Source organism: Aedes aegypti, chromosome 2, assembly GCF_002204515.2.
Source record: "Aedes aegypti strain LVP_AGWG chromosome 2, AaegL5.0 Primary Assembly, whole genome shotgun sequence".
Taxonomy (NCBI): Eukaryota; Metazoa; Arthropoda; class Insecta; order Diptera; family Culicidae; genus Aedes; species Aedes aegypti.
The window spans coordinates 74,501,930-74,528,168 of record NC_035108.1 but is presented as its reverse complement, the minus strand read 5'-3'; the positions used below and the strand labels follow the sequence as shown (position 1 = coordinate 74,528,168).

At 36.6% G+C, this 26,239-nt stretch overlaps 1 protein-coding gene across 3 annotated transcripts in view; it reads left to right on the top strand.

Annotated features, from left to right (window-relative positions):
- The first annotated feature begins 17,704 nt into the window (after positions 1–17,704).
- LOC110675656 (epidermal growth factor-like protein 7) overlaps positions 17,705–26,239 on the top strand; it is a 93,697-nt gene continuing 85,162 nt past the window's right edge. For 2 of the 3 annotated variants that reach the window (XR_002499679.1, XM_021841222.1), the window contains exon 1: positions 17,705–18,749. Coding sequence is in view for 1 of the 3 variants with exons in the window: in XM_021841222.1 (XP_021696914.1) it covers positions 18,196–18,749 (554 nt within the window). In the remaining 2 variants the exon portion in view is untranslated. The remainder of the gene's footprint in view (positions 18,750–26,239) is intronic. The other variant, XR_002499680.1, reaches the window with a different exon arrangement.

Genomic DNA, 26,239 nt, shown 5'->3' with positions numbered 1-26,239 from the left:
ATTCTGAGAAAATTGGCCATGTTTTTAGTGTAATTTTTGAAATATGTTACAACTTCAAGTAAAAGTTAAGTCAACAAAATAAAAAAAGTCATCAAAATGCCTACAAAGTAGGAACAACAGGATACCTTTGGAATCAACTATAGTGAGTTTCAATTAGACGATTAATCACAGAAATATGAAAGACACACTTTTGTGTGTACGGGGTGACCCCAAACTTTTACACGGGAGTGTATACCCTACTAGAGCAGAGTTGTTACGAGAGTCTCGTCGAAAACCTGTTCCCGTATCTATGTTATTGATTCTGCCTCGTTATTGGCAACTATTGGAGACCCGAGTAGCAAGCAGCATCAGCAACAGCAGGTTGAAACTAACGACCAAAGGCTCCTCTAGCCATTCGTTGGCTGATCGGGAGCTTGATGGCTGTTATCAAATTATTTTCAATTGAATTATTTCCATAGAAGGGAACGCGCAGCGTCATGGTTGCTGGCCGTAGTGCATGCATCGGTTGCTCGCCCAAACGAGAAACGTCCGAGAGGAAGTGGAAGAATGATGCTGGAGCAGTGGTTTCTCAACATTTGGTTGTCAAGGGTAATCATTTGATGGAATTTTATGTGAGCCGAAAAATAGTTCCTATTTTACAGGATCCGAAATTAGGTTTAATATCATTGCTCATAAATCTTCGAGCTTGTAAGTAAATAGAAAATTAAATTTAGTACTGTACCTTTAAATTCCAACTAAAATGTGTATCCTTTGACATATACGTTACACAATCGTTGGAAAAAAGCGGTCAGGAATTTGAGTCCAGCAAGATTTTTTTTTGTTTCCAATATTTTGCGAAGATTTCATCAGTTGGTCAAAAATTAATCAAAGATTTAAAAAAAAAAACATCAAAATACATAATAATGGTTCATGTTGGTCCAACCTATACTTTTCTTGTTTTCTCTAAAAATATTTCTCTAGAGTTTGAGCACCACTGCCCGAAAGGACTGTAGTGGCTATTTTTATTTCATTTCTTCCGGCTTCCAATCGGCTCTCGATTGAAGTTTGCTTCTCATGTTAACACTATCAAGTTTAATTAAATACGAGCCCAAGCATGGTTGGTGCTGAGTGGCTCTGACATCAGCCTGATAATGGAATATGGTTGGAGCGTGTCCTAATGTTGAGAAATTGGAAACTGGTTCCTTGGTACAGGACTTGTGGATCCTGATTACAACAAACTCTCAGCAATAGGACAAATTGTACACAAACACAAACCTCCCCTACACATCACCGTTAAAAGTGTAAACTCATCGTATTATTCTACAAGCCTCTCGAATGTCATCGTGTTCTTTAATTCATGAACAACTCCCGGGACAGCCGACAAAGATGAAGCAACCAACGACAAGAACCCGCTATTACCATTTAGGAAAGTTTATGTCGATCGTATTCAAATAAGCCAATCGCAATCGTTCGATAAAACTCCCATCCAGGCTCAGACTTGAATGAGTATTATCCCATCCCAAATGGCACGTAATCCGGACGAGCAGTCCAATGATCGTTACTTTTTCGTTCCGATTCGATCGACTTGCATTTCCATACTACGGTTTGCCTTCGTCTCCACTCCAGCTCCTCAGCTGTTGGCACCGTAAAACGGGGTAACTTTGGAATATTTATCAATATAAGTCTATTTGTGAATTCAGCCTGAAAGGCTTTTATGTCATATTTTCAAAACAACTACTGATTGCTTGGTAATCTCCACCATTATCGAAGTTACACGCATTACTAAAAATGCCCCATTTTACGGTACCTGAGAACGGAACCTCAGTTCCCCAACTGAACGATGATGATGGTGAGAACAGACGTCGTCACAAAAAGAGACAACCTCGAGTGCGGTCAGTAGCTTTTAGGGAGCTTATTGCATTTTTGTACTTTTCTGAGTTCTGGTTGCTACTGCGGATGATGGGGCGGAATATTGGCACAGGCATAGTGATACGGCAATGATGTATGGTTATGCAAAACATTAGCAATTTTGGCTTCTGTTGCGACAATTTGGCATAAATTGGGATTTGGAAAGGATAAGGAATTAGCGACAGAAATATTGTTCAACTAATAGAATACTTGCATTACCGGTAGGATTGCGAAGAGTCAAAGAACAGTCTATAAATATCTGTCAATAAGCAATTAACATTGGAATAATTGTGATAGCCATACTTTTGAATGGTATACTGGAGCCTCTTCATGAATTTACAGTAGGATTCATAAATTTAGTACCTTGAATCCGTTCTTCAAATGAGGGACTTTAATCCGTTAAATGGTTCCCTGCCCAGAATTACCCAGAATAACGCATTTTCCCGAATAGTTTTTGAAACATATAGTTGTTATGGTTTCATACATTTCAATATTCTGAATGAATAGAAATCCTTCTTATTTTTAATGTTTTCTCGAATTATAATGTTGTCACCCAGTGGCGTAGCTAGAGTTTTGGGGACCCGGTGCGGAGGTGGATTTGAGGGCCTCTCAAAAAAAGAGGTCTGCAAAATATGCCTTTTATTACCGAACTCACACGTACCTTCATTTTTTTTTCTGAAAATGTCCAACATTTGGAAACAAATTTCCTTATTGAAAGGTGAAAAAATATTCTGTCATTAAGAGTTTATCCATTCGGGGGCACGGCCAGGATTTCCACCAGGAAGTAGTTATTGTTGTTATGTCTTGTGGAATCAAAAAATATCTATACCAGGGTTGGGAAAAAATCTGAAATTCACTCTACAGTAGCCAAGCAAAGCCAATCACAGTCAGCGAAGCCAGTGAAACTCACGCCCATCGCTGCCTAGGACAGGACGTGACAGCCTAACTGAGACTGCCCAGTTGTTTTTCAGTCGATGACCTTGACGATACAAAATCCAGTGCTACCAGTATTCTTTATACGCAAATCTTTAAAACAAACTCAAACACAAAAGCTCATACTGTAATTGCCTCTTGTCCGCTTCACTCATTTAGTGCAATAGAGGATGGTATCGCTATTAAAATTCAGGTTTATATTCAAAACCGGTGATATTTTTTTAAGAAAATTGAAACAATTTCCATTATTTTGCTCTTGATTACGTATTTTTTTCTTACTTTAGTATTGCAGGAGCACATGCGGTCCACTTAACATCTAATATAAATAGTTTTGAAACCAAAAGATTTCATAAAAAATTTCCAAACTTTTGATGAAAACTCTAATTTATGAACTAGCAACACGGCCGCACTACCAACAAAGTGCCCTGTTGCAATCCAACTTAACGATATGAAAGTAGGCCCTTGCCAAAACGACCAATGAGAAGTGGTCTTTTTTGACAGGCAATTGGTTTCGTTTTTGCACTTTGACCTGACACGTCTTGTCTTAGATCGCTGCTGTAGGCAAAATGCCTTGAAAATAGCAAAACACCCGTTGCTAAGGGCAACCCAAAACTACTGTAGAAAAATGTTCTATTTCCCGTTGCATTTCCCGCATATAGAGTCTTCAATGACACTCATGATTTAGAAAATTCGTGCACCCAACATAGGCTACTTGATGAGATTCACGTTTTTGAACTACTGTACTGGGAGAGCCACGTGATTTTCGCGAAAATTCAAGCCTACTACTATTACCATTCCCAGCAATTTCTATTTAAGAACATCTTTAAAGGCATTCCTGGATAACTTTCTGTATGTTCTGTACATAGAAGTATGCTCACGGTTAATCCTAGTTGAACTATATGAAGACTCGTGACAAAAATCTTGGAAATATTTTCAGGAAAAATTCCAGAGATTCTAGTATTGCGCAAACCACTGAAGAATTCATTGTTGCGCAGATCTAGGAGGCATTCGGGATGAACCGTTTGTTTTTTTTATATGAAGAAGTGATACCACGATACCACGAGAGGTATACTTAAGGAAAATTATGGAATGTACCTCGAAAAAACATGCAGAGAAGAACTGAAGTGATTTTTTTTTTTCATAACATTTGAAAATTATTAAATCCTTGGATATTTCAAACTACTTGTAAGAAAAGCCTAAGAAGAAATCTTGCAAGAATATTTAGAAAAATTTTTGACAAAAAAAAATCCGGTAGAATTGCTGAGGAGTTTCTGGAGAAATTACTTCTTTCATCATTTGAAGAACTGCTTGTAGTAATGGACAAATCCAAGAAGTGCTCCCTAAAAAAGTATTTCCAATTATCTGAGGCATTCTCGCACATTTATAAAATTATACCAGAACAAAATCATCAGTTTAATCTCAAGGGGCATATATGAAAGAAGAAGAATAATTCGTACAAGAATTCTTGGAGTTATTGGTAAAGGGATATTTGGGCCAAGAAGCCTCTTCAGTAGCTTTCAGCAGAAAATATTCAGAGGTCTCCTCTGTGGAAATATTGATCGAAACTTTGATTATTTCCTAGAATGATTCTTGTAGGAATTCATGAAGAATCCTTGAAAAAATCCAGCTGGAAATTTTCTAATATATGTCATTTTTTTCATTCCTTAAAAAATGTACGTCCATACAAGAACAATTAGATTGCAACTAGCTATATTATAGTGGTTTTACGTCCGAAGCAATTCTTTCAGAAATTACTAGAAAAAATAATGCAGGCATGAAAACGCTGGAAAAAGTGTCCTGGATTAGTTACTTATGTTATTTCCTAAGAAATCCTTTTAGAATTTCTTTAAAAATTCTCAAAAGAAATACTAAGTGAGTTCTTGGACGTATTTTCCTGTTTTTCCAACGAAGTTTTGGAGGCATGGTCACCCGAGAATAAATTGATATGATTTTTTAGATATTTTTGGATGACTTAGAAAATAATATCCGAAGGAGGAGTTATTGGGGATTGTTTAGTGAAACCCGTTGAGCAATCATGAAAATATTTCCTAAAACAATATAAAAATTATAGCTTTCTTTAAGTTGCCATTCATGTCTGCAGTAAATTCGTTTTTCTTTTGCTTTCCCTGGCCACTACGGTACACCTCTCTCTCTCTTCAACCGGGTACCAGCATTTGGCATATGGCTCTTTGTGTCGTTCTTTAGTCTGTCACTCTCTGGCACTCTTCATCGAATCAGTTGTTTCGTCTTTGTCGTTGACTGATGCTAAATACATCCCGTGTAGTTGTGATGTAGTTCGCAGAGTCACAGAGTTGATGGCATCTTAAAAAAAGCTTGGTTCTTCCCAACTCCTCGTCTAGCTGGCGGTAAAAATATGATGTTTGAGAATGAAATTGAGGTGTTTGTTTAAAGTTTTCTTCAGTCAGAAAGTCGAAGATTTCTTTTGCAGTACATTATGCGATTCCTTCATAAATTTTACAAGGGATTCCCTCCAGATTTTCGTTCGGAAAGAAGTCTTCATCCAGGATTTTTTTTTAAAAAAGAAGCCATCTGATATTATTTCAGGGTTTTTTTAAGATTAATTACTCAAGCAAGTTATCTTTCTCGGAACTAATCCAGCGGTTTTCCCATGGGATTCAGAAATTACTTCTGAGTTTCTTTTGGGACTTTTTTTTTAATTTTCTCTTATTTCCCTTTATAGTTTCTTTAATATTGCAGCTAGAAATTGATCTAAAACTAACTTAAGGGATTTTTCTATCAGAACTCTTCAACAGGCTCTTCCATATTTTTTCGAGAAGAAGTTCTAAATGAATTCATCCAAGATTTCTCTAAGAACGCCTCCAAAAATATGCTAATGAATTATTCCGGAAATAATTGTAAGGGATTACTGTAAAAAAATCCGGTGCATATTTCCAAACTAAATCCAAGAGATATCACTGATTGTGGTAAAATAGATGATACATTCTTACAAGGAAAAAGCTTTTCAAAGATCTTCGGATTTCTTCTAGACTCCTGGGAGAGTCTTGAATAAGCTTCCCGAGAAACTGATGAAGTAATTATTGAAAAATTAATCCCAACTCTTGAAATATTTAGTTGCTGTAGAATTTTGTGGTCTAAAACCCCAAATGAAATATTGAATTGAAGAATCTATTGAGAAATTTCTTCACAAAATATTCAAGAAATGTTTGAAAAAGGGGAGTCGTGAGTTCGATTCTCACTGAGAAGACGTGTAACTTTTTCGCAAATTTCACATCAATTTTTCCATTTGTTACAATTGCAAAGTATATGTAAGGTTTTGTTTTTTGATAGTTGTTAAACTTCCACTCGGCTTAGCCGTAAACTACGAATCATATTTAATTAAAAACTAGTAATCACATTGTTGGACTGATGAAATCATTTAAAGTTTTTCAAATCGTTCAATTCAAATTAAGAAATCATTTAATGTGTTTTAAATTTCTGAGAGAAACATTAGAGGAATCTTTGTAACAATCCCTGGAGGAATCTATATGTGTTTTCCTAAAGAAAAGGTTCTAGAAAAATCACTAGAAGAATGGGGCCTTCCTTAGCCGAGTGGTTAGAGTTCGCGGCTACAAAGCATAGCCATGCTGAAGGTGTCTGGGTTCGATTCCCGGTCGGTCCAAGATTTTTTCGTAATGGAAATTTGCTTGACTTCCCTGTGCATAGAATATCATCGTACCTGTCACACGATATACGAATGCGAAATTGGCAACTAAGCCAAAGAAAGCTCTTTGTTAATAACTATGGAAGTGCTCATAAGAAGTTTTTATTAAGAACACTAAACTGAGAAGCAGGCTCCGTCCCAGTGAGGATGTAATGGCAAGAATAACAAGACCAGAAGAATTCCTGAAGCTTTTTCATGATGAATATATAAACCAATGGAATAATTGCTCTTAGGAATTCAAACATTCATTTTGAAAGGCTTGGATACCGTTTAGAATATAGCAGTTCCTGGCTTCCTCCAGCTCAACTTGTAGAGGGCCCCCGGGTATTTTTGATCAACAGAATGATATATGTTTGAATAAAAAAAAAACACGACGTTCTGTTACAAACTACTGTTCCATATGGTTGAAACAAACGCTTTTTATCAATATAACTGGATGCTATAGGGGCCCCTCTAAACATGATTTTTCCTATTTGTACACATTTTAGCTTGTTTTTTTTTTTTTTTTTAACACATTTATTGGAACTTTATTTAACTAGACGCATACACATTTAACATTTAAAAACAATTTAAAACAAATTCTAACGCATGAACAGAGAGATCGTTGTTGGCATCTAAAACAAAATTTATGTAACAAATAAATAGTTTCAGCACCCGATATTTCCTGCTGCTGGCTACGTTTTCCAGCTCTGGTAACCGGAGATCGTTGAATCCTATCCTCCTACCTAGGGTTGCTTCCAACCGTGGCTGAAGATAGTTCCACAAGGCATTCGTTCGAAGGCAAGTAGTGAATTTATGTTCTATGTCTTCTACGCTGTTTGGACACATCGAACACATAGGACTTTGTGCACGGTTTTGTCTGTATAGAAGTTCAGCATGAGGAATCTTCCCATTCACTAGTAGGTAATACGTAGATTGTTCCAGAGATGTAAGTCCTTTTGTACGAATATTTCTCCAAATTCTCTTCCAGTTTGCTCTTGTATATTCCTCAACCACTTTTGGCCTCCTTAATTTCTCACGGTAATAGTTGTGCAGAGCAGATGTCGAAGGATTTTCTCTAAGCTGTCCAGGCCCGTAAGGAAGTTCCTTGGCGATGCTCTTTAAACAAGGATAGAGAGCGGGGATCGCAGCTACATTTGGTGGATTTTGAAGGCAGTAATTGAAGGATCTAGCGAACGGTGTGTGTTGCTGATCTTTGAGAAACCTCGTGATCAGCAAAGCCTTGCACTTATGCATTGGGAGATGCAAGTTGAGACCACCCATAATATTAGGCAGGGTGAGCTGTTCAATAGGAATCCTGAAAGAGTATCGTTCCCAAATGAAGTTTCCTATGTGTGAAGTAATACGTGCAGATCAATATAACTGGATGCTATAGGGGCCCCTCTAAACATGATTTTTCCTATTTGTACACATTTTAGCTTGTTAAAAACTAAATTTTCACTGCTATTGGAAATATTCACCATGATTTTGGGGTTACGTACATGAAATAAATTACAATAGAAATCGTAACTTGTGCGGGTTTTATATGTCTCTGTTGAAATTTTAAAAAAGTCCAAACTGGTAACATAAAATCCTTTGATATTTTTTTTTTTCATGGATTGTTTTATTGCTCACTGGAGTCAAGTGTAGCTTCGACTTCATTGGTTCAATAAGCGACCACCACTCTGAATCCCGCCATCATTATTATACGTATTATTTTCTTACACATTTGTACGCTGTCAGTAACTGCAAATAAGGCCCATAAGATTTCTTTTGAAGTTAGTCACAGTTTTTGATTCAATATATTTTCATGAGATATACTGTAAGAATCTTTGACTGCGATTTTCTCATAGTCTATTTTTTCATATGAGACTAATATGCAGTTACAGTTAACAGTCAATGGAGGCAAGCAGTCTGCCTATCGATAAAGCTACTTTTACCCACGCCATGCCGTCAACCAACTCGTCCTTCTCACTGCACGACAAATTCCCGGCAACGTAAGCGGCCTTTTTCCGCGATTCTCTAATTTATTTGTAAATAAATACGCCATCCGTGGATACTAAGTAGTTGCAGTCAGATCGGGTGGTGTGCTGTTGAGTGCTTCATATGGCAATGTAGAGTAGGTGTACCAGTATTCGCCATCATAAGGGAAACCAATTTTCTAAAATAAGTGAAAAGATATGATAAATGTAAATGCCTTAAGTTAAACGAAATCTTTCAATCCATGTTTTGCAGAAAAAATAAAAAATATAATCAACCGTGTTTCTGTATCCTAAAATGCGGGTGGCAAAATAAGATTCAAAGGAGCAAAAAGTTTAAGGATAATATTTTTTTTCTCAGACAATTTTGAAATGTCTATCATTTCAAATCATTTCAAAGTGATTCAATGCATACTTTGTCCAAAAACGGTATATAATCTGAGATGACGAATACCACACGAATACCGGTACATGTACCCTATGGCGATAGGCGGACCAGTATGAATTTTGTAGTTTGTCATCGGCGCGAAACGACGGAGCAGGGCGGTTAAGGAAACAAAATCGCTGGGCTTGAATCGTGTCTCGAGGAAGTGTCAAGAGATGTAAACACCACATCTCCGATACGATTCGGATTTCTTACTGGTCGAGCTATAACATTGCCATTTGGCTTATAACGAGCTATACAGTGGCTCAATTTCATTTTCGTACGAGGCACTGTTTTCATATCAAGTTGGTATAAAACTATTAAATGGTGCATGGACTTCGATATACTTTATCAATAATGAAGGTTATAGGTGTCATCTATTGTTTGGCAATGACAAACTGTATTCATTTGCTTAAATCTTTGGAATAATGGAAAAGTATTGAGATTGTGTCTATAATTGACCCAATTCCATATTCGTACACCTAACAAAAAAGAAATATACAGCATTCAAAACTAATTTTTAATGGACTAGATGACTACTCAAGCTCTTCGTTGTGTTGTTCAGATGCAGTAGAATACATTTGGAAAATTTATAAACGGATATATTTGAAACTTAAGTAAATTTAAGAAAAATACCAGTTTTCCCATGTTTTTTGCTAAAATATTCGGTGAGTCGAACAAAAAATTGCATTTTTTTCATCATCACTTCCTTAAGAATGATAATTGCGAATATTGCACAAGTTTCAAAAAATTATAATCAGTTTTAGAGTAGCTAAGAGTGGATATCGACAACTTATACTTTTGAATCTTAGGTAATATAATATTTATAACAAATCCTAAACCAAAAATTTTAGTCAGTTTCTTTATGTTTGGCTCCTAAATGTATATACATAATCCATAGTTAATGTTCCTATCAAAATATTTCGTAATTATCATTTTTAATTTACATTTTACTACCAAACATGATTATAGAGATTTATAGAATAAATATTAATGCCATAACCGCAACACAAACGTGTTTTTAAAATAGTGAAAACAACAGGATATATTCCATTAAATAGTGTATCAATGCTTTCTGCTCATTCAAGTTATTTTGTATTTTTCTTATAAAATCAATAAATTGCAAAATAGGGTGCTACTTTGAATATAATTTAAATATTATTTCAAAGATAATTGAATATTACGATGACATCAATTATGTGGAGGTATGTACAGCGTAGTTTAGGGTACTTTATTGTAAAACGAAGTTCGTAGTTCAAATTATTTTTACAGACAAATTCGAAATTAACATTTACCTGTTGTTTAGAATGAAAATTTGGTTTACATTGATTAAAAATATCATTTTAGAAGAGTTTTGAACTTATGGCACAACAATTTTCTGAACTCAAAAGGGATAAAAACTGTTTATGATTTCTGTAAAGTGTATATATTTCAACTAAATTTCTATCAGAGCTTACGAGTATAATCTATAGATTGGATCCAATGACAAAAATAAACGTAATTGTTCGAATTATTGGATTTTATAGCAAAAATCATTGGAAAACTGGCATTTCTCATAATTTTACCTAAATTTTATATATGTCCACTAATAAATTGTCCAAATGTATTGTGTATTTCTTTCACTACTGGACTGCGAAGTGCGGTCTCATAAGTGCGAAAGTGCGAATAAAAGTGCGGGATTGCAATGAATCCTGTTGGTGTCTTTAGAGCACTTATTCTTTGATTTACGAAGAATAAGTCCCCCGAAGTCACCTACCTGATTTGACTCAATTGCGCACTTTTATTAGCGTTTCCGCACTTGTAAAAACTTCTGCGATAGTCCAGTGGTGAAAGAAATGCGCAATATTTCACTACATCTGAACATCATAACAAAGCACTTCAGTAATCAAATAGAGCTTCTAAATTTAGTTTTGAACGTTGTGCGTTTGAATTTTGGTAGGTGTACGAATATGGAATTGGGTGAATTTCAGACATCAATTCAATACTTTTCTATTAATCCAAAGATGAATGTAAATGGAAACATTTTATGATTGGCAAACAATAGATGACACCTATTACCTTCAATGTGGATGAAGTATTTGTAGCTCAATATTTCATTTAATAGTTTTTTACTAACTTGATGTGGAATCAGTATCCTGTACGAATATGAGATTGGGCCACTGTATGTACGTATTACAGTCAACGATGTAGAATCTCCTCGAGCGGAGAGGAAGATTTTGTTCATCCTAGTGGGGTTTCTTTTTAAAGACAAAAACATGACATCGAGAGTCGAATTGCACTTCCGGATATTAAGATGGAGAATGCACCGACCAGCCAGGCAGTTACTACGGGATGCCACTTGTTGGAGAAGCACTTTCTTCTGGTGGTTCTGAGTGTTTGTAGATAGATACTTCTTGTATCTTGGCAGTGGAGACAATGAACTGGCGTTCGGTCCGTTTTAAAGTGATAAAATTTAAGATTGACAAGGATATTGATATGGTATGACGTGGATTAAGTTGTTTAAGTTTTTAGTTATGAATAACGACTGGTGACTCACAATCATTCACTCAATTTACAACATGTGTATAGCAGATGACATATATATAATAAGATTAAATTAAAGAAATTTCATGCATTTGATTCTTCTTTTGAAGGCGATTCCACTAAAATTTTGAATCGTCGTTCCATTTCAATGTTAATTTGCGATTACAAAATACGTATTCGAAGTTCGAATGTTACAAAACGGGAGATCAGCTCCTATGTATGCAGAATCTAAAAAAAAAATATTTGTGTACCAGAAAAACAAAAGGTACACAAAATGGTAGAAGAAAACTGACACTTTTTTAGTTAAAGTTTGTTTCGCAGTATCAAACAATGTTTCCTACAATACGGGTATCTGCGAAGGTCATTGTTGGGTTATTTCGGTGGTCGAAGAGAACTTAAGTGGTCATTCAAAATCATGAAAATTCAGACGACGGTTGGCAAGAAGAACCAGTTTCTATCTACCGTTTTGTCTCAAATTCCGAACAGACTCATATTCGGAACACTCGGTTTTTGTATGACGATTTGGTTGAAATGTTTCGCTGTAATATATCATCAAATTACCAGGAAATGGCAGTCAATTGCAATTCAATTTAAACGTCTTCCAACCTATTTTATACTTCGGGAATAGTGATGGTTCTCTAGTTCGAGACCAGTTCGAGACTAGTTCGGAATATGAAACAGAATGAACACAGTGCACTATGTTTTATTGAGATAGAAAACTATTTTTTTTTATAACATTTAGATAGACACATGGTATCTTCGGCAAAGTTGTAGAATCGGTCATTTGATATAAATTTGTCGAAGACACGATTTTTCTATCTTTTTGAGATATATGCCGTAGTATGAGAATGACCACTAAAATCATTTTTTTATCATAACTTTTTTCCAAGATTTTTAAAATTTTTTGTGTTTTCTACAAAGTTGTATGTCATGAATAAACGTGTTTTTACTAAACATATCATCACGCTTTTTTTTTAAGTAACAAAGTTATTCATGAATTACTCTTTTATCAAGGGATAGTTTAGGCCCCTATAACTGGCTTCGGCGCACAATAGTGCAGACAACTTTTACAAATCATGAAAGTACCATATCTCTCCTTTTGGCAGTTGACAAACACAATAAGCTTTTTTTCATGGGCTTTACTATCAAACGAATAAGCCTTATTTAAACAAATTTGACTGATAATTCCTTTACTTTAAGAGATAGAGAGATGCGATGTTCAGCGAAAACACGCGTTTGAAGATACTTTGTAGACGACATGAATAACGTAAAAAATCTTTTGAAAGGGTTATGAATTTTTTAACAGAATGTACACAAATTGTAAGAAAAAACTCGTCAAAAAATTAGTTTTGTTCATAACTTTTAACTAAAATTTTAACATTTTTCATGTCTTCTGCAAAGTTGTTAAATATTTTAAAACGCGTGTTTTTGCTGAACATCGCACCTCTCTATCTCTTAAAGTAAAGGATTTATCGGTCATATTTGTTTCAGCATGGCAGTAACCGGTTCCACATGGACCATACTGGACCGAAATATTGCGGAGAAAATATTGATAAATTATTATTAAGAATAGTACCGATGTGAGTTACATGTACAAAACTACGATGAAAACTCGCTTTTCGGATGTTCCGAGTTTCTGAAACCGGGTACGAATGCGGATATGGTTTGAAACTATAGGTTGTTAAAGTAAGGGTCTCTAAAGGGACGGCGAAGGTGGCCAATGCTGGAAGGATACACTGGGCAGGTTTTGTTGCAAGAATGCCGGACAACATCAGCTCAGTAAAGATGGTATTTGCTACGAGTCCGGTCGGAACAAAAAGGCGTGGGGTGCAGCGAGTTAGGTGGATTGACCAGGTGCACCAGGACCAGGAGAGCGTCGAGGATGAAGAGAGATGGCCATGAATCGAGTGAATTAGCGATATATCTTATATATTGGCGAGATTTCATCAAGTTGACTGATGTAGAACAAAATAAATAAAATAAAATAAAAATTGTGTATGAACCGCAACGTTTGAGCCGGGGAGTAGACCCTAGAGTGTTACGTAATTTGTGAACAATACCTTAGTCTGCACAAATTTAGTGGCGTTGTGTATTCAATTTGACTCTCTGCTATTCTAATTATAACTGCAACGCTGTTCTCAGTGTAGTCTGTATTTTTCTGCATTGGCCCTTTCAATGAGTAGAACATAATGAGTGACGTTTAATTTCAGGCATTAGCTTAGCTTAGCTTAGACTGACTACACATATCAATGGTTGCTGTTCCGTGATTGACCGAAGTCAGTGATAATGCACAAAGAATCAACTAGAAGTTCGGCTGGGATTGGCCATAATCTTCTTCAGTGTGCATAATTCAGTGCCTCTATTTATACAGGGTCAATAACGGCGCCGGCCACGTCCTTGCAGTCAGGTGCGATTGGGGGAAGGAATGTTAGTGTGTAACCTTTGCTTTTTGGAGACCGTGTTTGTTGCTGCATCTCCACAAAGGTTACTGGGAGGGATGTTTGTTAATGGGGAGGATCGTTGGGTCATAGGATTCACTTTGATAAGCGATTAGACCATGATTAACAATGATTTGTGAGATATATACATGCTTATACGTAAATATAATATTTTCATTTGATATGAACAATTTCTATGTAGAGGAAAATTATGCCGACACTTGAGGTGACGAACCATTCAAAGTTTGTTGAACAAATACCTAAATGTAACATTCCTACAGCTGTCAGGACGAAAGCATGTGTTATTATATTTTACTCATTTGAAAAGAAACAAAAAACTCAATTGGTTGGGACATCATAGAACACTCTTATTCTTATGCCGACACTTACAGTGGCGAACCATCCAAAGTTTGTTGAATAAAGTGAACCTTTCGCAAGTCTACACTTGTAGTGTCGAACCATTCAAAGTTTTTTTAATTATAAAAATAAAGGTATATAAGAGGTGTTCTGAAAAAAAAATGTTAAACATAAATAAATCATGAATCAGAGTTTGTGCCGACACTCACAGTGACGAACCATCCATAGTTTGTTGAAAAATCATATTTACATCCCACCATTGTAACGATTGAATGTGCAGTCATACATATTTTATAGATTAGAAATAGTAGCATGAAACGAGCTCACCAATTGATCCGTTATCCTTGACTGAGCAGCCACAATCCACTTTCGGCTTCACTCGTTTGCTCGGCTATAAAAAAGCACTCAGGAAAAAAAAAATAAGCGCGCGACCCAAAAAGAATAAAAAAAACTGTTCGGGCTTTCTTGACGCACTGCCCAGGAGCAAGCGTCAAGGTCGAAGGATCAAACAGAACTAACCGATCGCGGCACTTTTTCAGTTACTCCAACCGAACTCACCGATCACGCCACTTTTTCACTTACGAGACCGACGCGCGACATGTTTGATCCAGCCCTCGTCGCTTGCCCCGGGAAAAGCAAGTGTCAAGGTCGAAAGATCAAACAGAACTCTGAGTGACGTTTAATTTCAGGCATTGTCAACAAACACGAAAAGTTACCAATACATAACCTAGTTTTTGCACAGTTTTGAATTGCCGAATGGAACATTTTTGTTGCCGACAATAGTAATTGCATTGCCGATAAAAGAACAAGTGCCTCGTGACTTTGGTGAGGAAAAATAGATGATTCAGATAGCAAAATAGTGTTTTGTGTATAATAACCAATAAATGAAGAATGCCCAAGTGTAGTTCAGGTGTCTCCTGCTAATTATTGTACTTTATTATTGTGTACAATTTCCTTCTTAAAAGTTCAGCTGCTTAGATTGCCGAAAATTCGTAAGTTCCCCTATATATTGGCGAGATTTTATCAAGTTGACTGATGTCCAAGCGCTCTCGTCAGAATCTTCCCAGAATTCTTCAAGAGTTCTCATCAGATTACTTCCCAGAATTTTTTTTCTTTCTTCTTTATTTGAGTAGGGAAAAGCCCATTTGAGTAAAAAAAAACATTAGATGCATTCAATGATATTTCTCATAAAAGTTCTCTCGAGATTCTCAATACCGGTATACATCAGAATCTTTTTAAATTCATCATCATAGTTTTTCTATGATTCTCATCAGGTTTGTTCCTGAATTATTTTCACAATCGTCTCAGGATTAACATCAAAATCAACTCCAGGTTTGCATCAGAATTCTCATGAAAATACTTTCGAGATTCTCATCCATATCTTCTCCGGATTCACATAAGAATGTTTCCAGGATTCAATTTAGAATCCGTCCTGGACTGATTTCCTCCAAATTTCTCATCAGAACCTTTTCAATTTTTGTTTGTTTTTCAGAATACCCATCAAAATTCTTTCCGAATTCTCATTATAATTATTCCCAGGGCTACGTCAGAATCCTTTCAAAGTTCTCATAGAAATGCTTCAAGGATTATCATCAAAAACCTCCCAGGGATCTCATCAGCAACCTTTAAGGACTCTCAACATAATCTGTACAGGATTATTATAAGCTTCCTTCCAGTACTCTCATTAGATTTCTTTCAGGATTCTCACAAATCAAATAAAAAAAAATTTGCTTGGAATTTTGCTACTAAACCATCATTTTGATACCGTGAACTGCCCAAACTCTGGTGTCAATATTGATCATTGGTTATCTGGTTTTGAAAATTCCTTGGGGAATTCCGATAATTTCTCAGGCTACAGAATTTTAATCGTATTCGGATATTCACTATTTGGATACATACATTAATGATAGTATGTGGTGAAAAAATGTATCAAGACACGGTTGCTTCTTAATTCTAAATACCGTGTTTCAGTTATAATTCCAAAAATCATACAAACCGCAAGGCGTTGTTTGATACAAATGTTATAATTATGATGCGCTTGGTTAGTTCAATTGAGAATTGTTTCCAATAGTCATCCAGTATTTGGGGTCAGGTGCCCGATATTTGGAACAATGGCATGTTTGAAAACAGCAACTGTAACTATGGTTAATTTTTTTGGAATAGTACATATTATATTTTGTTCAACATGTATAAAGCGGTCCACTATATAAAACTTAAATAGCTTGAAAATAATCATACATTATTTATTCTGATTTATTGAAATTGATTTTTTTTTTACTTCACGGTAATAGGGCATGTCATGGTACTAACGACATAAATATCGACCGCTTCCAAAAGAAAATCAATTGACCTCCCGGTAATTTTTCTTTTATGAAACAGTTCCAATTTGCTGAAACAGCGTTGATTGCTGATTCCCATAATGGGTGCTTTTATTCATAAAATTTTGTATTTTCTTACCACAACCGGCGTTCTGAAGCTTGACCTAAAATGATTACATGTATGGAAAATGCGTGAAATATGATTAGATTAGCATCCATTGGCCTTTTGTCGAGTAAATGTTATTTTACATGTAACAGTATGGAAATCAACATTAGAATGGGGTTGGATCTCCTGAAGCACATACAGAGATAACTGATTGTGAGATGTGATTTAAAAGTTTCCACATGATATCGCAAGCCTTGGCTCATGCTATATTCATATACAGTCAACTCTCCATAGCTCGATATTAAAGGGACCATCGAGTAAGAGAGGTATCGAGTTACAGAACACAAAACTAGTGCAACTGCTATCCAATGGACCATCGAGTTAGCTATGAAAACCAACTTTGGCTTTCTAACTTGATATCCAGGTGCGAAACATCGAGTAAGGGAGAGTTGACCGTACATAAAATAAATCGAAACATTTTGAAATTTTACCAAGAATCACTGGTGGAACAGGTGGTGTACACTACATTTCTGGCCGTTTATTCAGATTGGCCACCGGTATTCAAAACTTTGTAGGCACAAAAAAGTAGTCCACGCCTTTTAAGGTTTAACTTTGTATAAATTTTATTTTTGGAATGTGAATCTAAGCAGTCTTAAATCTAAATCGGAGACATTCAAAATTTTAAACATAATGGGAGCCATTCCGTTAAACGGGACATTTCCCAAAATTCTCAATCAAAGCTGAGAATACACGCGTGAAAGCATGACGATCAATGTTTCAAAGGGCTACGCGCATCATTTTCTCTTCGCATAGCTCTGTTTGGAGAACGATACACGCACTCCGAGAGTCTTCGCTTAACTCCACGCAAATCAGTATGCTGAATGTACAGAGAGACTTTGTAATTGTCCCGCGCAATTGGCTTCTGAGAGAATACAAACCTCAGCACGAGGAGGAAAGACAAAAAGGAACTCAAACATCAAGACATGCGAGATCTAAGCCAGCAGAAAGCAAAAAAAAAACTGCACTCGCCATACCTCCTTCTTCATTATTAAATTCTCAGATTACGACCGAACGAGGCTTTAGTAAGACAGAGACTGTCGGTCTGGTCGGATAACTGAACCGCGTGCGCGAACAGCGAATCTCCGGCGTTCAGCAGGAACGTGATCTCTAGGCGCGAATAACCCTTCGAACAGACGCAGAAAGAGGCGAAAAGTTTTTTGCAAAAATCGACGTCTTCCGTGTTTTGCCGGGGTAAATTGCAGGTTTGCTAGCCAAATTGTTCGGTACGGTGCAGTCTGGCGCAAATACGTTGGAGAAGAGCGTGTGTATTGCCAATCCTATAGAGAAGGTTTTGCTTTTGGAATTTAATTGAGTGCTGATTGCAAAGTGTTTAGAAATAATTATAATCTTCAACCCTATAGCTGAAATTCACTCGACCGTGTGCTGATCTTGCGGACGATCTTGAAAATCCTGACCGTGGATGGACGCCGGGTTTGTGCAACACGTCTAAGTGCAATTGCAGATCTTTACGTATGTACAGCGATCAGTAGAGTGAGGATAGCATACAAAATGGGAAAATTGCAGAATAGGTTGTGCTTAGTGGCTATGGTGATTGTGGTGATTAGTGCAATTGCTTGTCAAGCATATCAGCATTCCAACAGTGATTATAGTGAAAATCTGAATCATCAACATCCAACAAAACAGCAAGCTCACCGTCATCATCATCATCAACATCATCAGCATCACCAGCAGCACCACAAACTGGACTCGGTGTCCTTAGGCAGCAGAAATTCCTCTCGTTACTCACTAATTACGGGCACGAGCAGTACCGGAAACAATTATTATCAGCCCCCAACGAATCATTATCACTATCAACCTCACAATACCGGCAACACTGATCAAAGGATCCATCCTCAGCACCATAATCATCATGTCCAACCACATAGACCGTCGATAACAACGCAGCATAATGCCCGTAGGATGGATAATCCGAGCATCCGGTGGCGACCCACAAACACACCTTCCAAAGCCCCAAGGACCAATCAAACTGGCAACACTACCGGAATCCGACCGGTGAAACGAATGTTGAAGACCAACAACCACCACCACAGGAACATCACCGGGTAAGCAAAACAAAGCGATCCTTTTTCGGCCTCACTTTGGTCAGGTAGGGGAACATGGGTCAAAATGTCAACAACAGCTCAATCGTATCTTCCAGGGAAATGGCAAAGTTTTGCAAGAAAAGTGTATGACAGTAGTTCAATAGTATTATAAACAAAAAACATTTAACGTGAAATACTGATTTTTTTTTAAGTATTCAAAAACAATACTCCTATTTTTATGTTCCGTAATTCGATATCTCCCTAATTCGGTGGTCCCTTCAATATCGAGTTATGGAGAGTTGAGTGTAATTCAAAGTGTCAAATGAATGGGACAAAACGCACCAAAATTATGGGATAGGACATAACAAAATATTTGGATACGGCGGACCAAAACATAGAGGTAGAATACATTGTTGTCGTGCAGTACGGGTGCTCTAATGTACAAAATTTTCCGATACTTGAGTTGATGCGTGTAATAAAAAACTCGATGTATCTTGCTAAAATAGAAGATATTGAAATCGAAGATCATGAAAACGAATGGTTATCCCTTATAATACATTAAGTGGAATTAATAAAACTCAACTTGAGAACCAAACTGAATGACTGAAACAGCTATATCTTGCGGGATATCAGCGAAAAACCATTGAGTTCTATTCAATAGGTTAGTGGAAAACTGCAAAAGATACAAGGGAGAAATTCGTTTTCCGATTCATGGACAAAAAGTCATGTAATCATAAAATTTTCTGATTCATGATATCATGACCACGAGTCATATCATATATCATGATGCAAACGATGATTATCACACTGGTTTCATGACCATAAGTCATAATCGTCCAAAGCGTAATGCCAAATATATTTCCGCTTTCAAAAGAGACGTTGCGCCATAGAATCATGACACTGAGTCATGGAACCAGTTTGGACTTTTATGAATTCATAACCTTAATATTCATAATCATGAATCAAAATAATCAGCCATTTTTTGCATTCAAATCAGAGCGGTTTTTGTGATCGGCGGTGTTTTACTGTGAGTTATTCTGTAAAAAAAAAAACAGTTGTGCTCAATGTAAAGTTTTTTTAAACTACAATTGTATTATACACGAAATATTGTGTACAGAATGAATGAACTAGTTTTAATTAATTGTTGTAGTATTATTTTTACATTTTTCATATTTGTTATTGTTTTATTTTGTATGTAGACCGCAGGTGATGTCGAGCTCAGCTCAGCGATTGGATTTCCGCCGAGCCACGTTCGGAAATATTCGACTGCAACCGCGGATTGTAGCAATTGGCCCATCACGTACAGAGTCAGTGGTTATGGCTATTCATCCAAATCTATCTTTTTAAAATAGAAGCCTCTAACGTTGAGCTCCCCAAGAGCACGAGAGATTTACTAGAATCAATTGAATGAACTGTGTTTTAAATGTTATAATGGATAACATAAAAATAATATAATTGAAGTTAAACCAATGAAGGGCAGTCAATAAACCTCGTAGTCATATATGAATGGAGGGAAGGGTCTGGCCGAAAACCATGGTAAATACAAATTTTGGGATTTTCGTAAGAATTTGTGATTATGGCTTAAGGGTCTGAAAATCTAAAGATGCATGACGCAACCTACCATTTTTCGTCTCCAAAATTGGAATCATAAAACACCGAAACTCATGAATGGTTCTTATGCTTTCATGAATTGTGTTCTTGGATCCAGATCAGATAGTTCATGAAATAATGACGGAATTTGCCAGTTTTCATATCAAAAATTGGAATCATAAATGACAGGTATCTAAATTCATGAGCAGTGCTTATGTTTTTATGAACTGTGTGCATCATTCCAGATCAGATGCTTCATGATTCTATGATTCCATGATCACTGCGAATTGAAAACGTAACGTTAAGGTAGCGTTACGGTGAAAGGATGCATGATTTCATGATTTTTGTTCATGGTGTATTTTCATGAAATAAAAATGCACGTTCCTCCAGAAATCATTGCTCTTTTTGTTTGTTGCGAGTGCCGCATTTCTTCCCGTGATACTTGGCAGACAAACCTAAAAATTGCGCCGTATATTCACCACAAGTAATGCCAAAAATATGCCATGATTCTTTGGGAAACTTTAGTAAAAATATAGCCAGAAGACTAACAAGGACAGTTGTGGACAAAATAAAATATGAATTGAAGATCCAGGCCTCAGTATTCTAAATTCCTAAATACGAAGTTTTAAATCTCTCTTTTTGACCATTTAAAAAAAAAAAAACAATTATTGGGCAATTATTGACCTCCAAAACGTATTTTTCCAAAATAAAAATAAAAACCCGAGTGCTGAGAAGATACTACCAGATATCTTGCCAGCAACTTATCAATAGTATTCCAAAAAAATTGTTGAATATTTGATTTGAAATCATGTCACGGAATTTTCGAATAAATTTGAATATTTCCTCGGATATTCTTCTTGTCTTTATCATAATTTTTATTAGGTGTCCGCCAAGAATTGGCTGCATAAGCTTATTCTTATGGGCCAACCATTGACAGTTAGAAATTCCATCAAAAACTCTTACAAAACTTTGTCAGAATTTTAGCCGAAATTTACCGATGCTCAATACTGCAGAAATCATTTCAAAGTCTACCTAATACTCCTGCTGATTCATGAAGAATCCACCAATGGTTTGAGTGGGAAGAGAGACTATTTCTGGCCTTGATGTTGGTGGCAAAGATTTTTGGAAAAATCTTGCAAGAAGAACCAAAAAATATGCCAGGAGTTTTGCATATGAACCTCCAGGAGTGATGTAATTTTCATTATCAAGCTTGTAGAAAAATAATATTTGAGCAACGAAACACAAAAATCTGAAATTCTGTAATAATTAACAATAGTAAAACAAGTTAGGTAGATTTTACCCATCTTTTCATCGATCAAAAAGCACTGCACTTATTTTCAATGACTTCGCGAAACCCCTGGAAATTAGTCAAGGCCCCCTGGAGGTCCGCGGACCACCGGTTGAGAAACCCTGCTGTAAACCCTTCAAGAATTCTTCCAAAGAACTCACCAGGAATATCCGTTGTAATTGCTCCACAAACCATGTGCTTTTAAGAGATTCCTCTGAGAGTTCTCACGGGGATTTCATCATGAAATATTTCCGTACTTTTTCCGTGCTTTCTCCAAGAACGCCTTTACTAGTTTTCACTGAGTTCCTCCTAGGATTTCTACAGATAATCATTTCCGGGGTTAGTTTTTATTCAACAATTGTTTTCTGCAATTTCTAAGATTTTCTGATCTCACTAGATTCTTTTCCAAACAATCTCTTTCAAATGATCGAAAAATGCTCCTGAATAATTTCACAACAGAATGCTTTAAAAATATTTTAAACATTGCTCCAGGAACACGCTCTACGTACTTATAACATATAAATTCCAATTGTTTGTTTGAAATATAATCAAGTTCTTCTTCTTCTTCTTGGCATAATGGCCTCACTGGGACAGAACCTGCTTCTCAGCTTAGTGTTCTTATGAGCACTTCCACAGTTATTAACTGTAAGCTTTCTTCGGCAAAGTTGCCATTTTCGCATTCGTATATCGTGTGGCAGGTACGATGATACTCGATGCCCAGGGAAGTCAAGGAAATTTCCATTACGAAAAGATCCTGGATCGATCGGGAATCGAACCCAGCACCTTCAGCATGGCTTTGCTTTGTAGCCGCGGACTCTAACCACTTGGCTAAGGAAGGCCCCGTATAATCATGTTGGTCCTTAGAAATTGGCTAAGAATTTTCTGGAAATACTACGGATTTCTCCAAGAAATAGTACATGAATTCTTACAAAAATTGTCTTCAAGATCACCACCACCATTTTTTCCACAAATTCTTCAGAAAACTCAACAACAGTTTTTCCAACTTTGCCTTTTCCTGAAGTTTCTCTTCAGAATTCCTTAAACGAAACTTTAAAAAAAGAAACTCTCAAAACTTCTTCAATGATTGCTTGAAAAACTCGCAGCAAAAAATATTCAGGACTTCATGTAAAAAAAAAAAAGCTTCAGGTGTTACTCTAATGAGTAAGACTTCCTCCTAATAATCCAAAAGATTTTCATAAGCAATAGTTGGGAAACAGGATTCAATAGGGAAAACGTGTTTAGTTTAGAATAATATTATAACACGGACATGATTTTTTTTTTAAAGGCACTCCGTGCTCGTGGCCACTACTGTGCCGGACTTAGTTGATCTGTAGCTGCTTTATCGATACAGATCTATTTTGGGATCGTTCAAATATTACGTAACGCAACAGGGGCAGGGAGGGGGTCTATCATAGTGTTACGGTCCATACAAAAATTTAAAATTTTCCATAAAAAAGCTGTTACGTGGAGGAGGGAGGGGTTCTAAAATTGGCAAATTTTGCGTTACTTAATATTTGAATGAACCCTTTCAACTTATCTATATTTACATCTAGTTTCACTCTCTCCTACTCTTTATTCTCACACCGAGCAGGTAGGAGAGAGCTCTGCTATTAGTGAGGCTAGCTGCCTGCGAAGAGGGTCAGTTTGTCTCAGTCTCAGTCACCATCTGATACTGACGGAGGATGGATGTGCTCCGTGAGGCGTCTTCTGGTGGCTGGACGGGTTTTTTGTGGAGGGGTTGGGAATCGAACCCATGACCTTCCGCTTATGAAGCGGAAGCGTAACCTCAAGGCTACAGACCCCCCTAGTGCGGACATGATTTCCTCATTGCTAAAAAGTGTATTTTGTTTCGTTATAGACTTTTGAGCTACATTTTCACACTAATAAACTGTAGAAAAAATCAACAAATAAATATTGCATTGACAACAATGCAAAACAAAATTCACTGAATTAATTTCAAGCGGATTACAAATTACTCCTCAAGAAAAGTTCAAAACAAACATAGGGTAAATTATGTATTTTAGACAGGGTAAAAAAAAAACAATTATTGGGCAATTATTGACCTCCAAAACGTATTTTTCCAAAATAAAAATAAAAACCCGAGTGCTGAGAAGATACTACCAGATATCTTGCCAGCAACTTATCAATAGTATTCCAAAAAAATTGTTGAATATTTGATTTGAAATCATGTCACGGAATTTTCGAATAAATTTGAATATTTCCTCGGATATTCTTCTTGTCTTTATCATAATTTTTATTAGGTGTCCGCCAAGAATTGGCTGCATAAGCTTATTCTTATGGGCCAACCATTGACAGTTAGAAATTCCATCAAAAACTCTTACAAAACTTTGTCAGAATTTTAGCCGAAATTTACCGATGCTCAATACTGCAGAAATCATTTCAAAGTCTACCTAATACTCCTGCTGATTCATGAAGAATCCACCAATGGTTTGAGTGGGAAGAGAGACTATTTCTGGCCTTGATGTTGGTGGCAAAGATTTTTGGAAAAATCTTGCAAGAAGAACCAAAAAATATGCCAGGAGTTTTGCATATGAACCTCCAGGAGTGATGTAATTTTCATTATCAAGCTTGTAGAAAAATAATATTTGAGCAACGAAATACAAAAATCTGAAATTCTGTAATAATTAACAATAGTAAAACAAGTTAGGTAGATTTTACCCATCTTTTCATCGATCAAAAAGCACTGCACTTATTTTCAATGACTTCGCGGAACCCCTGGAAATTAGTCAAGGCCCCCTGGAGGTCCGCGGACCACCGGTTGAGAAACCCTGCTGTAAACCCTTCAAGAATTCTTCCAAAGAACTCACCAGGAATATCCGTTGTAATTGCTCCACAAACCATGTGCTTTTAAGAGATTCCTCTGAGAGTTCTCACGGGGATTTCATCATGAAATATTTCCGTACTTTTTCCGTGCTTTCTCCAAGAACGCCTTTACTAGTTTTCACTGAGTTCCTCCTAGGATTTCTACAGATAATCATTTCCGGGGTTAGTTTTTATTCAACAATTGTTTTCTGCAATTTCTAAGATTTTCTGATCTCACTAGATTCTTTTCCAAACAATCTCTTTCAAATGATCGAAAAATGCTCCTGAATAATTTCACAACAGAATGCTTTAAAAATATTTTAAACATTGCTCCAGGAACACGCTCTACGTACTTATAACATATAAATTCCAATTGTTTGTTTGAAATATAATCAAGTTCTTCTTCTTCTTCTTGGCATAATGGCCTCACTGGGACAGAACCTGCTTCTCAGCTTAGTGTTCTTATGAGCACTTCCACAGTTATTAACTGTAAGCTTTCTTCGGCAAAGTTGCCATTTTCGCATTCGTATATCGTGTGGCAGGTACGATGATACTCGATGCCCAGGGAAGTCAAGGAAATTTCCATTACGAAAAGATCCTGGATCGATCGGGAATCGAACCCAGCACCTTCAGCATGGCTTTGCTTTGTAGCCGCGGACTCTAACCACTTGGCTAAGGAAGGCCCCGTATAATCATGTTGGTCCTTAGAAATTGGCTAAGAATTTTCTGGAAATACTACGGATTTCTCCAAGAAATAGTACATGAATTCTTACAAAAATTGTCTTCAAGATCACCACCACCATTTTTTCCACAAATTCTTCAGAAAACTCAACAACAGTTTTTCCAACTTTGCCTTTTCCTGAAGTTTCTCTTCAGAATTCCTTAAACGAAACTTTAAAAAAAGAAACTCTCAAAACTTCTTCAATGATTGCTTGAAAAACTCGCAGCAAAAAATATTCAGGACTTCATGTAAAAAAAAAAAAGCTTCAGGTGTTACTCTAATGAGTAAGACTTCCTCCTAATAATCCAAAAGATTTTCATAAGCAATAGTTGGGAAACAGGATTCAATAGGGAAAACGTGTTTAGTTTAGAATAATATTATAACACGGACATGATTTTTTTTTTTAAAGGCACTCCGTGCTCGTGGCCACTACTGTGCCGGACTTAGTTGATCTGTAGCTGCTTTATCGATACAGATCTATTTTGGGATCGTTCAAATATTACGTAACGCAACAGGGGCAGGGAGGGGGTCTATCATAGTGTTACGGTCCATACAAAAATTTAAAATTTTCCATAAAAAAGCTGTTACGTGGAGGAGGGAGGGGTTCTAAAATTGGCAAATTTTGCGTTACTTAATATTTGAATGAACCCTTTCAACTTATCTATATTTACATCTAGTTTCACTCTCTCCTACTCTTTATTCTCACACCGAGCAGGTAGAAGAGAGCTCTGCTATTAGTGAGGCTAGCTGCCTGCGAAGAGGGTCAGTTTGTCTCAGTCTCAGTCACCATCTGATACTGACGGAGGATGGATGTGCTCCGTGAGGCGTCTTCTGGTGGCTGGACGGGTTTTTTGTGGAGGGGTTGGGAATCGAACCCATGACCTTCCGCTTATGAAGCGGAAGCGTAACCTCAAGGCTACAGACCCCCCTAGTGCGGACATGATTTCCTCATTGCTAAAAAGTGTATTTTGTTTCGTTATAGACTTTTGAGCTACATTTTCACACTAATAAACTGTAGAAAAAATCAACAAATAAATATTGCATTGACAACAATGCAAAACAAAATTCACTGAATTAATTTCAAGCGGA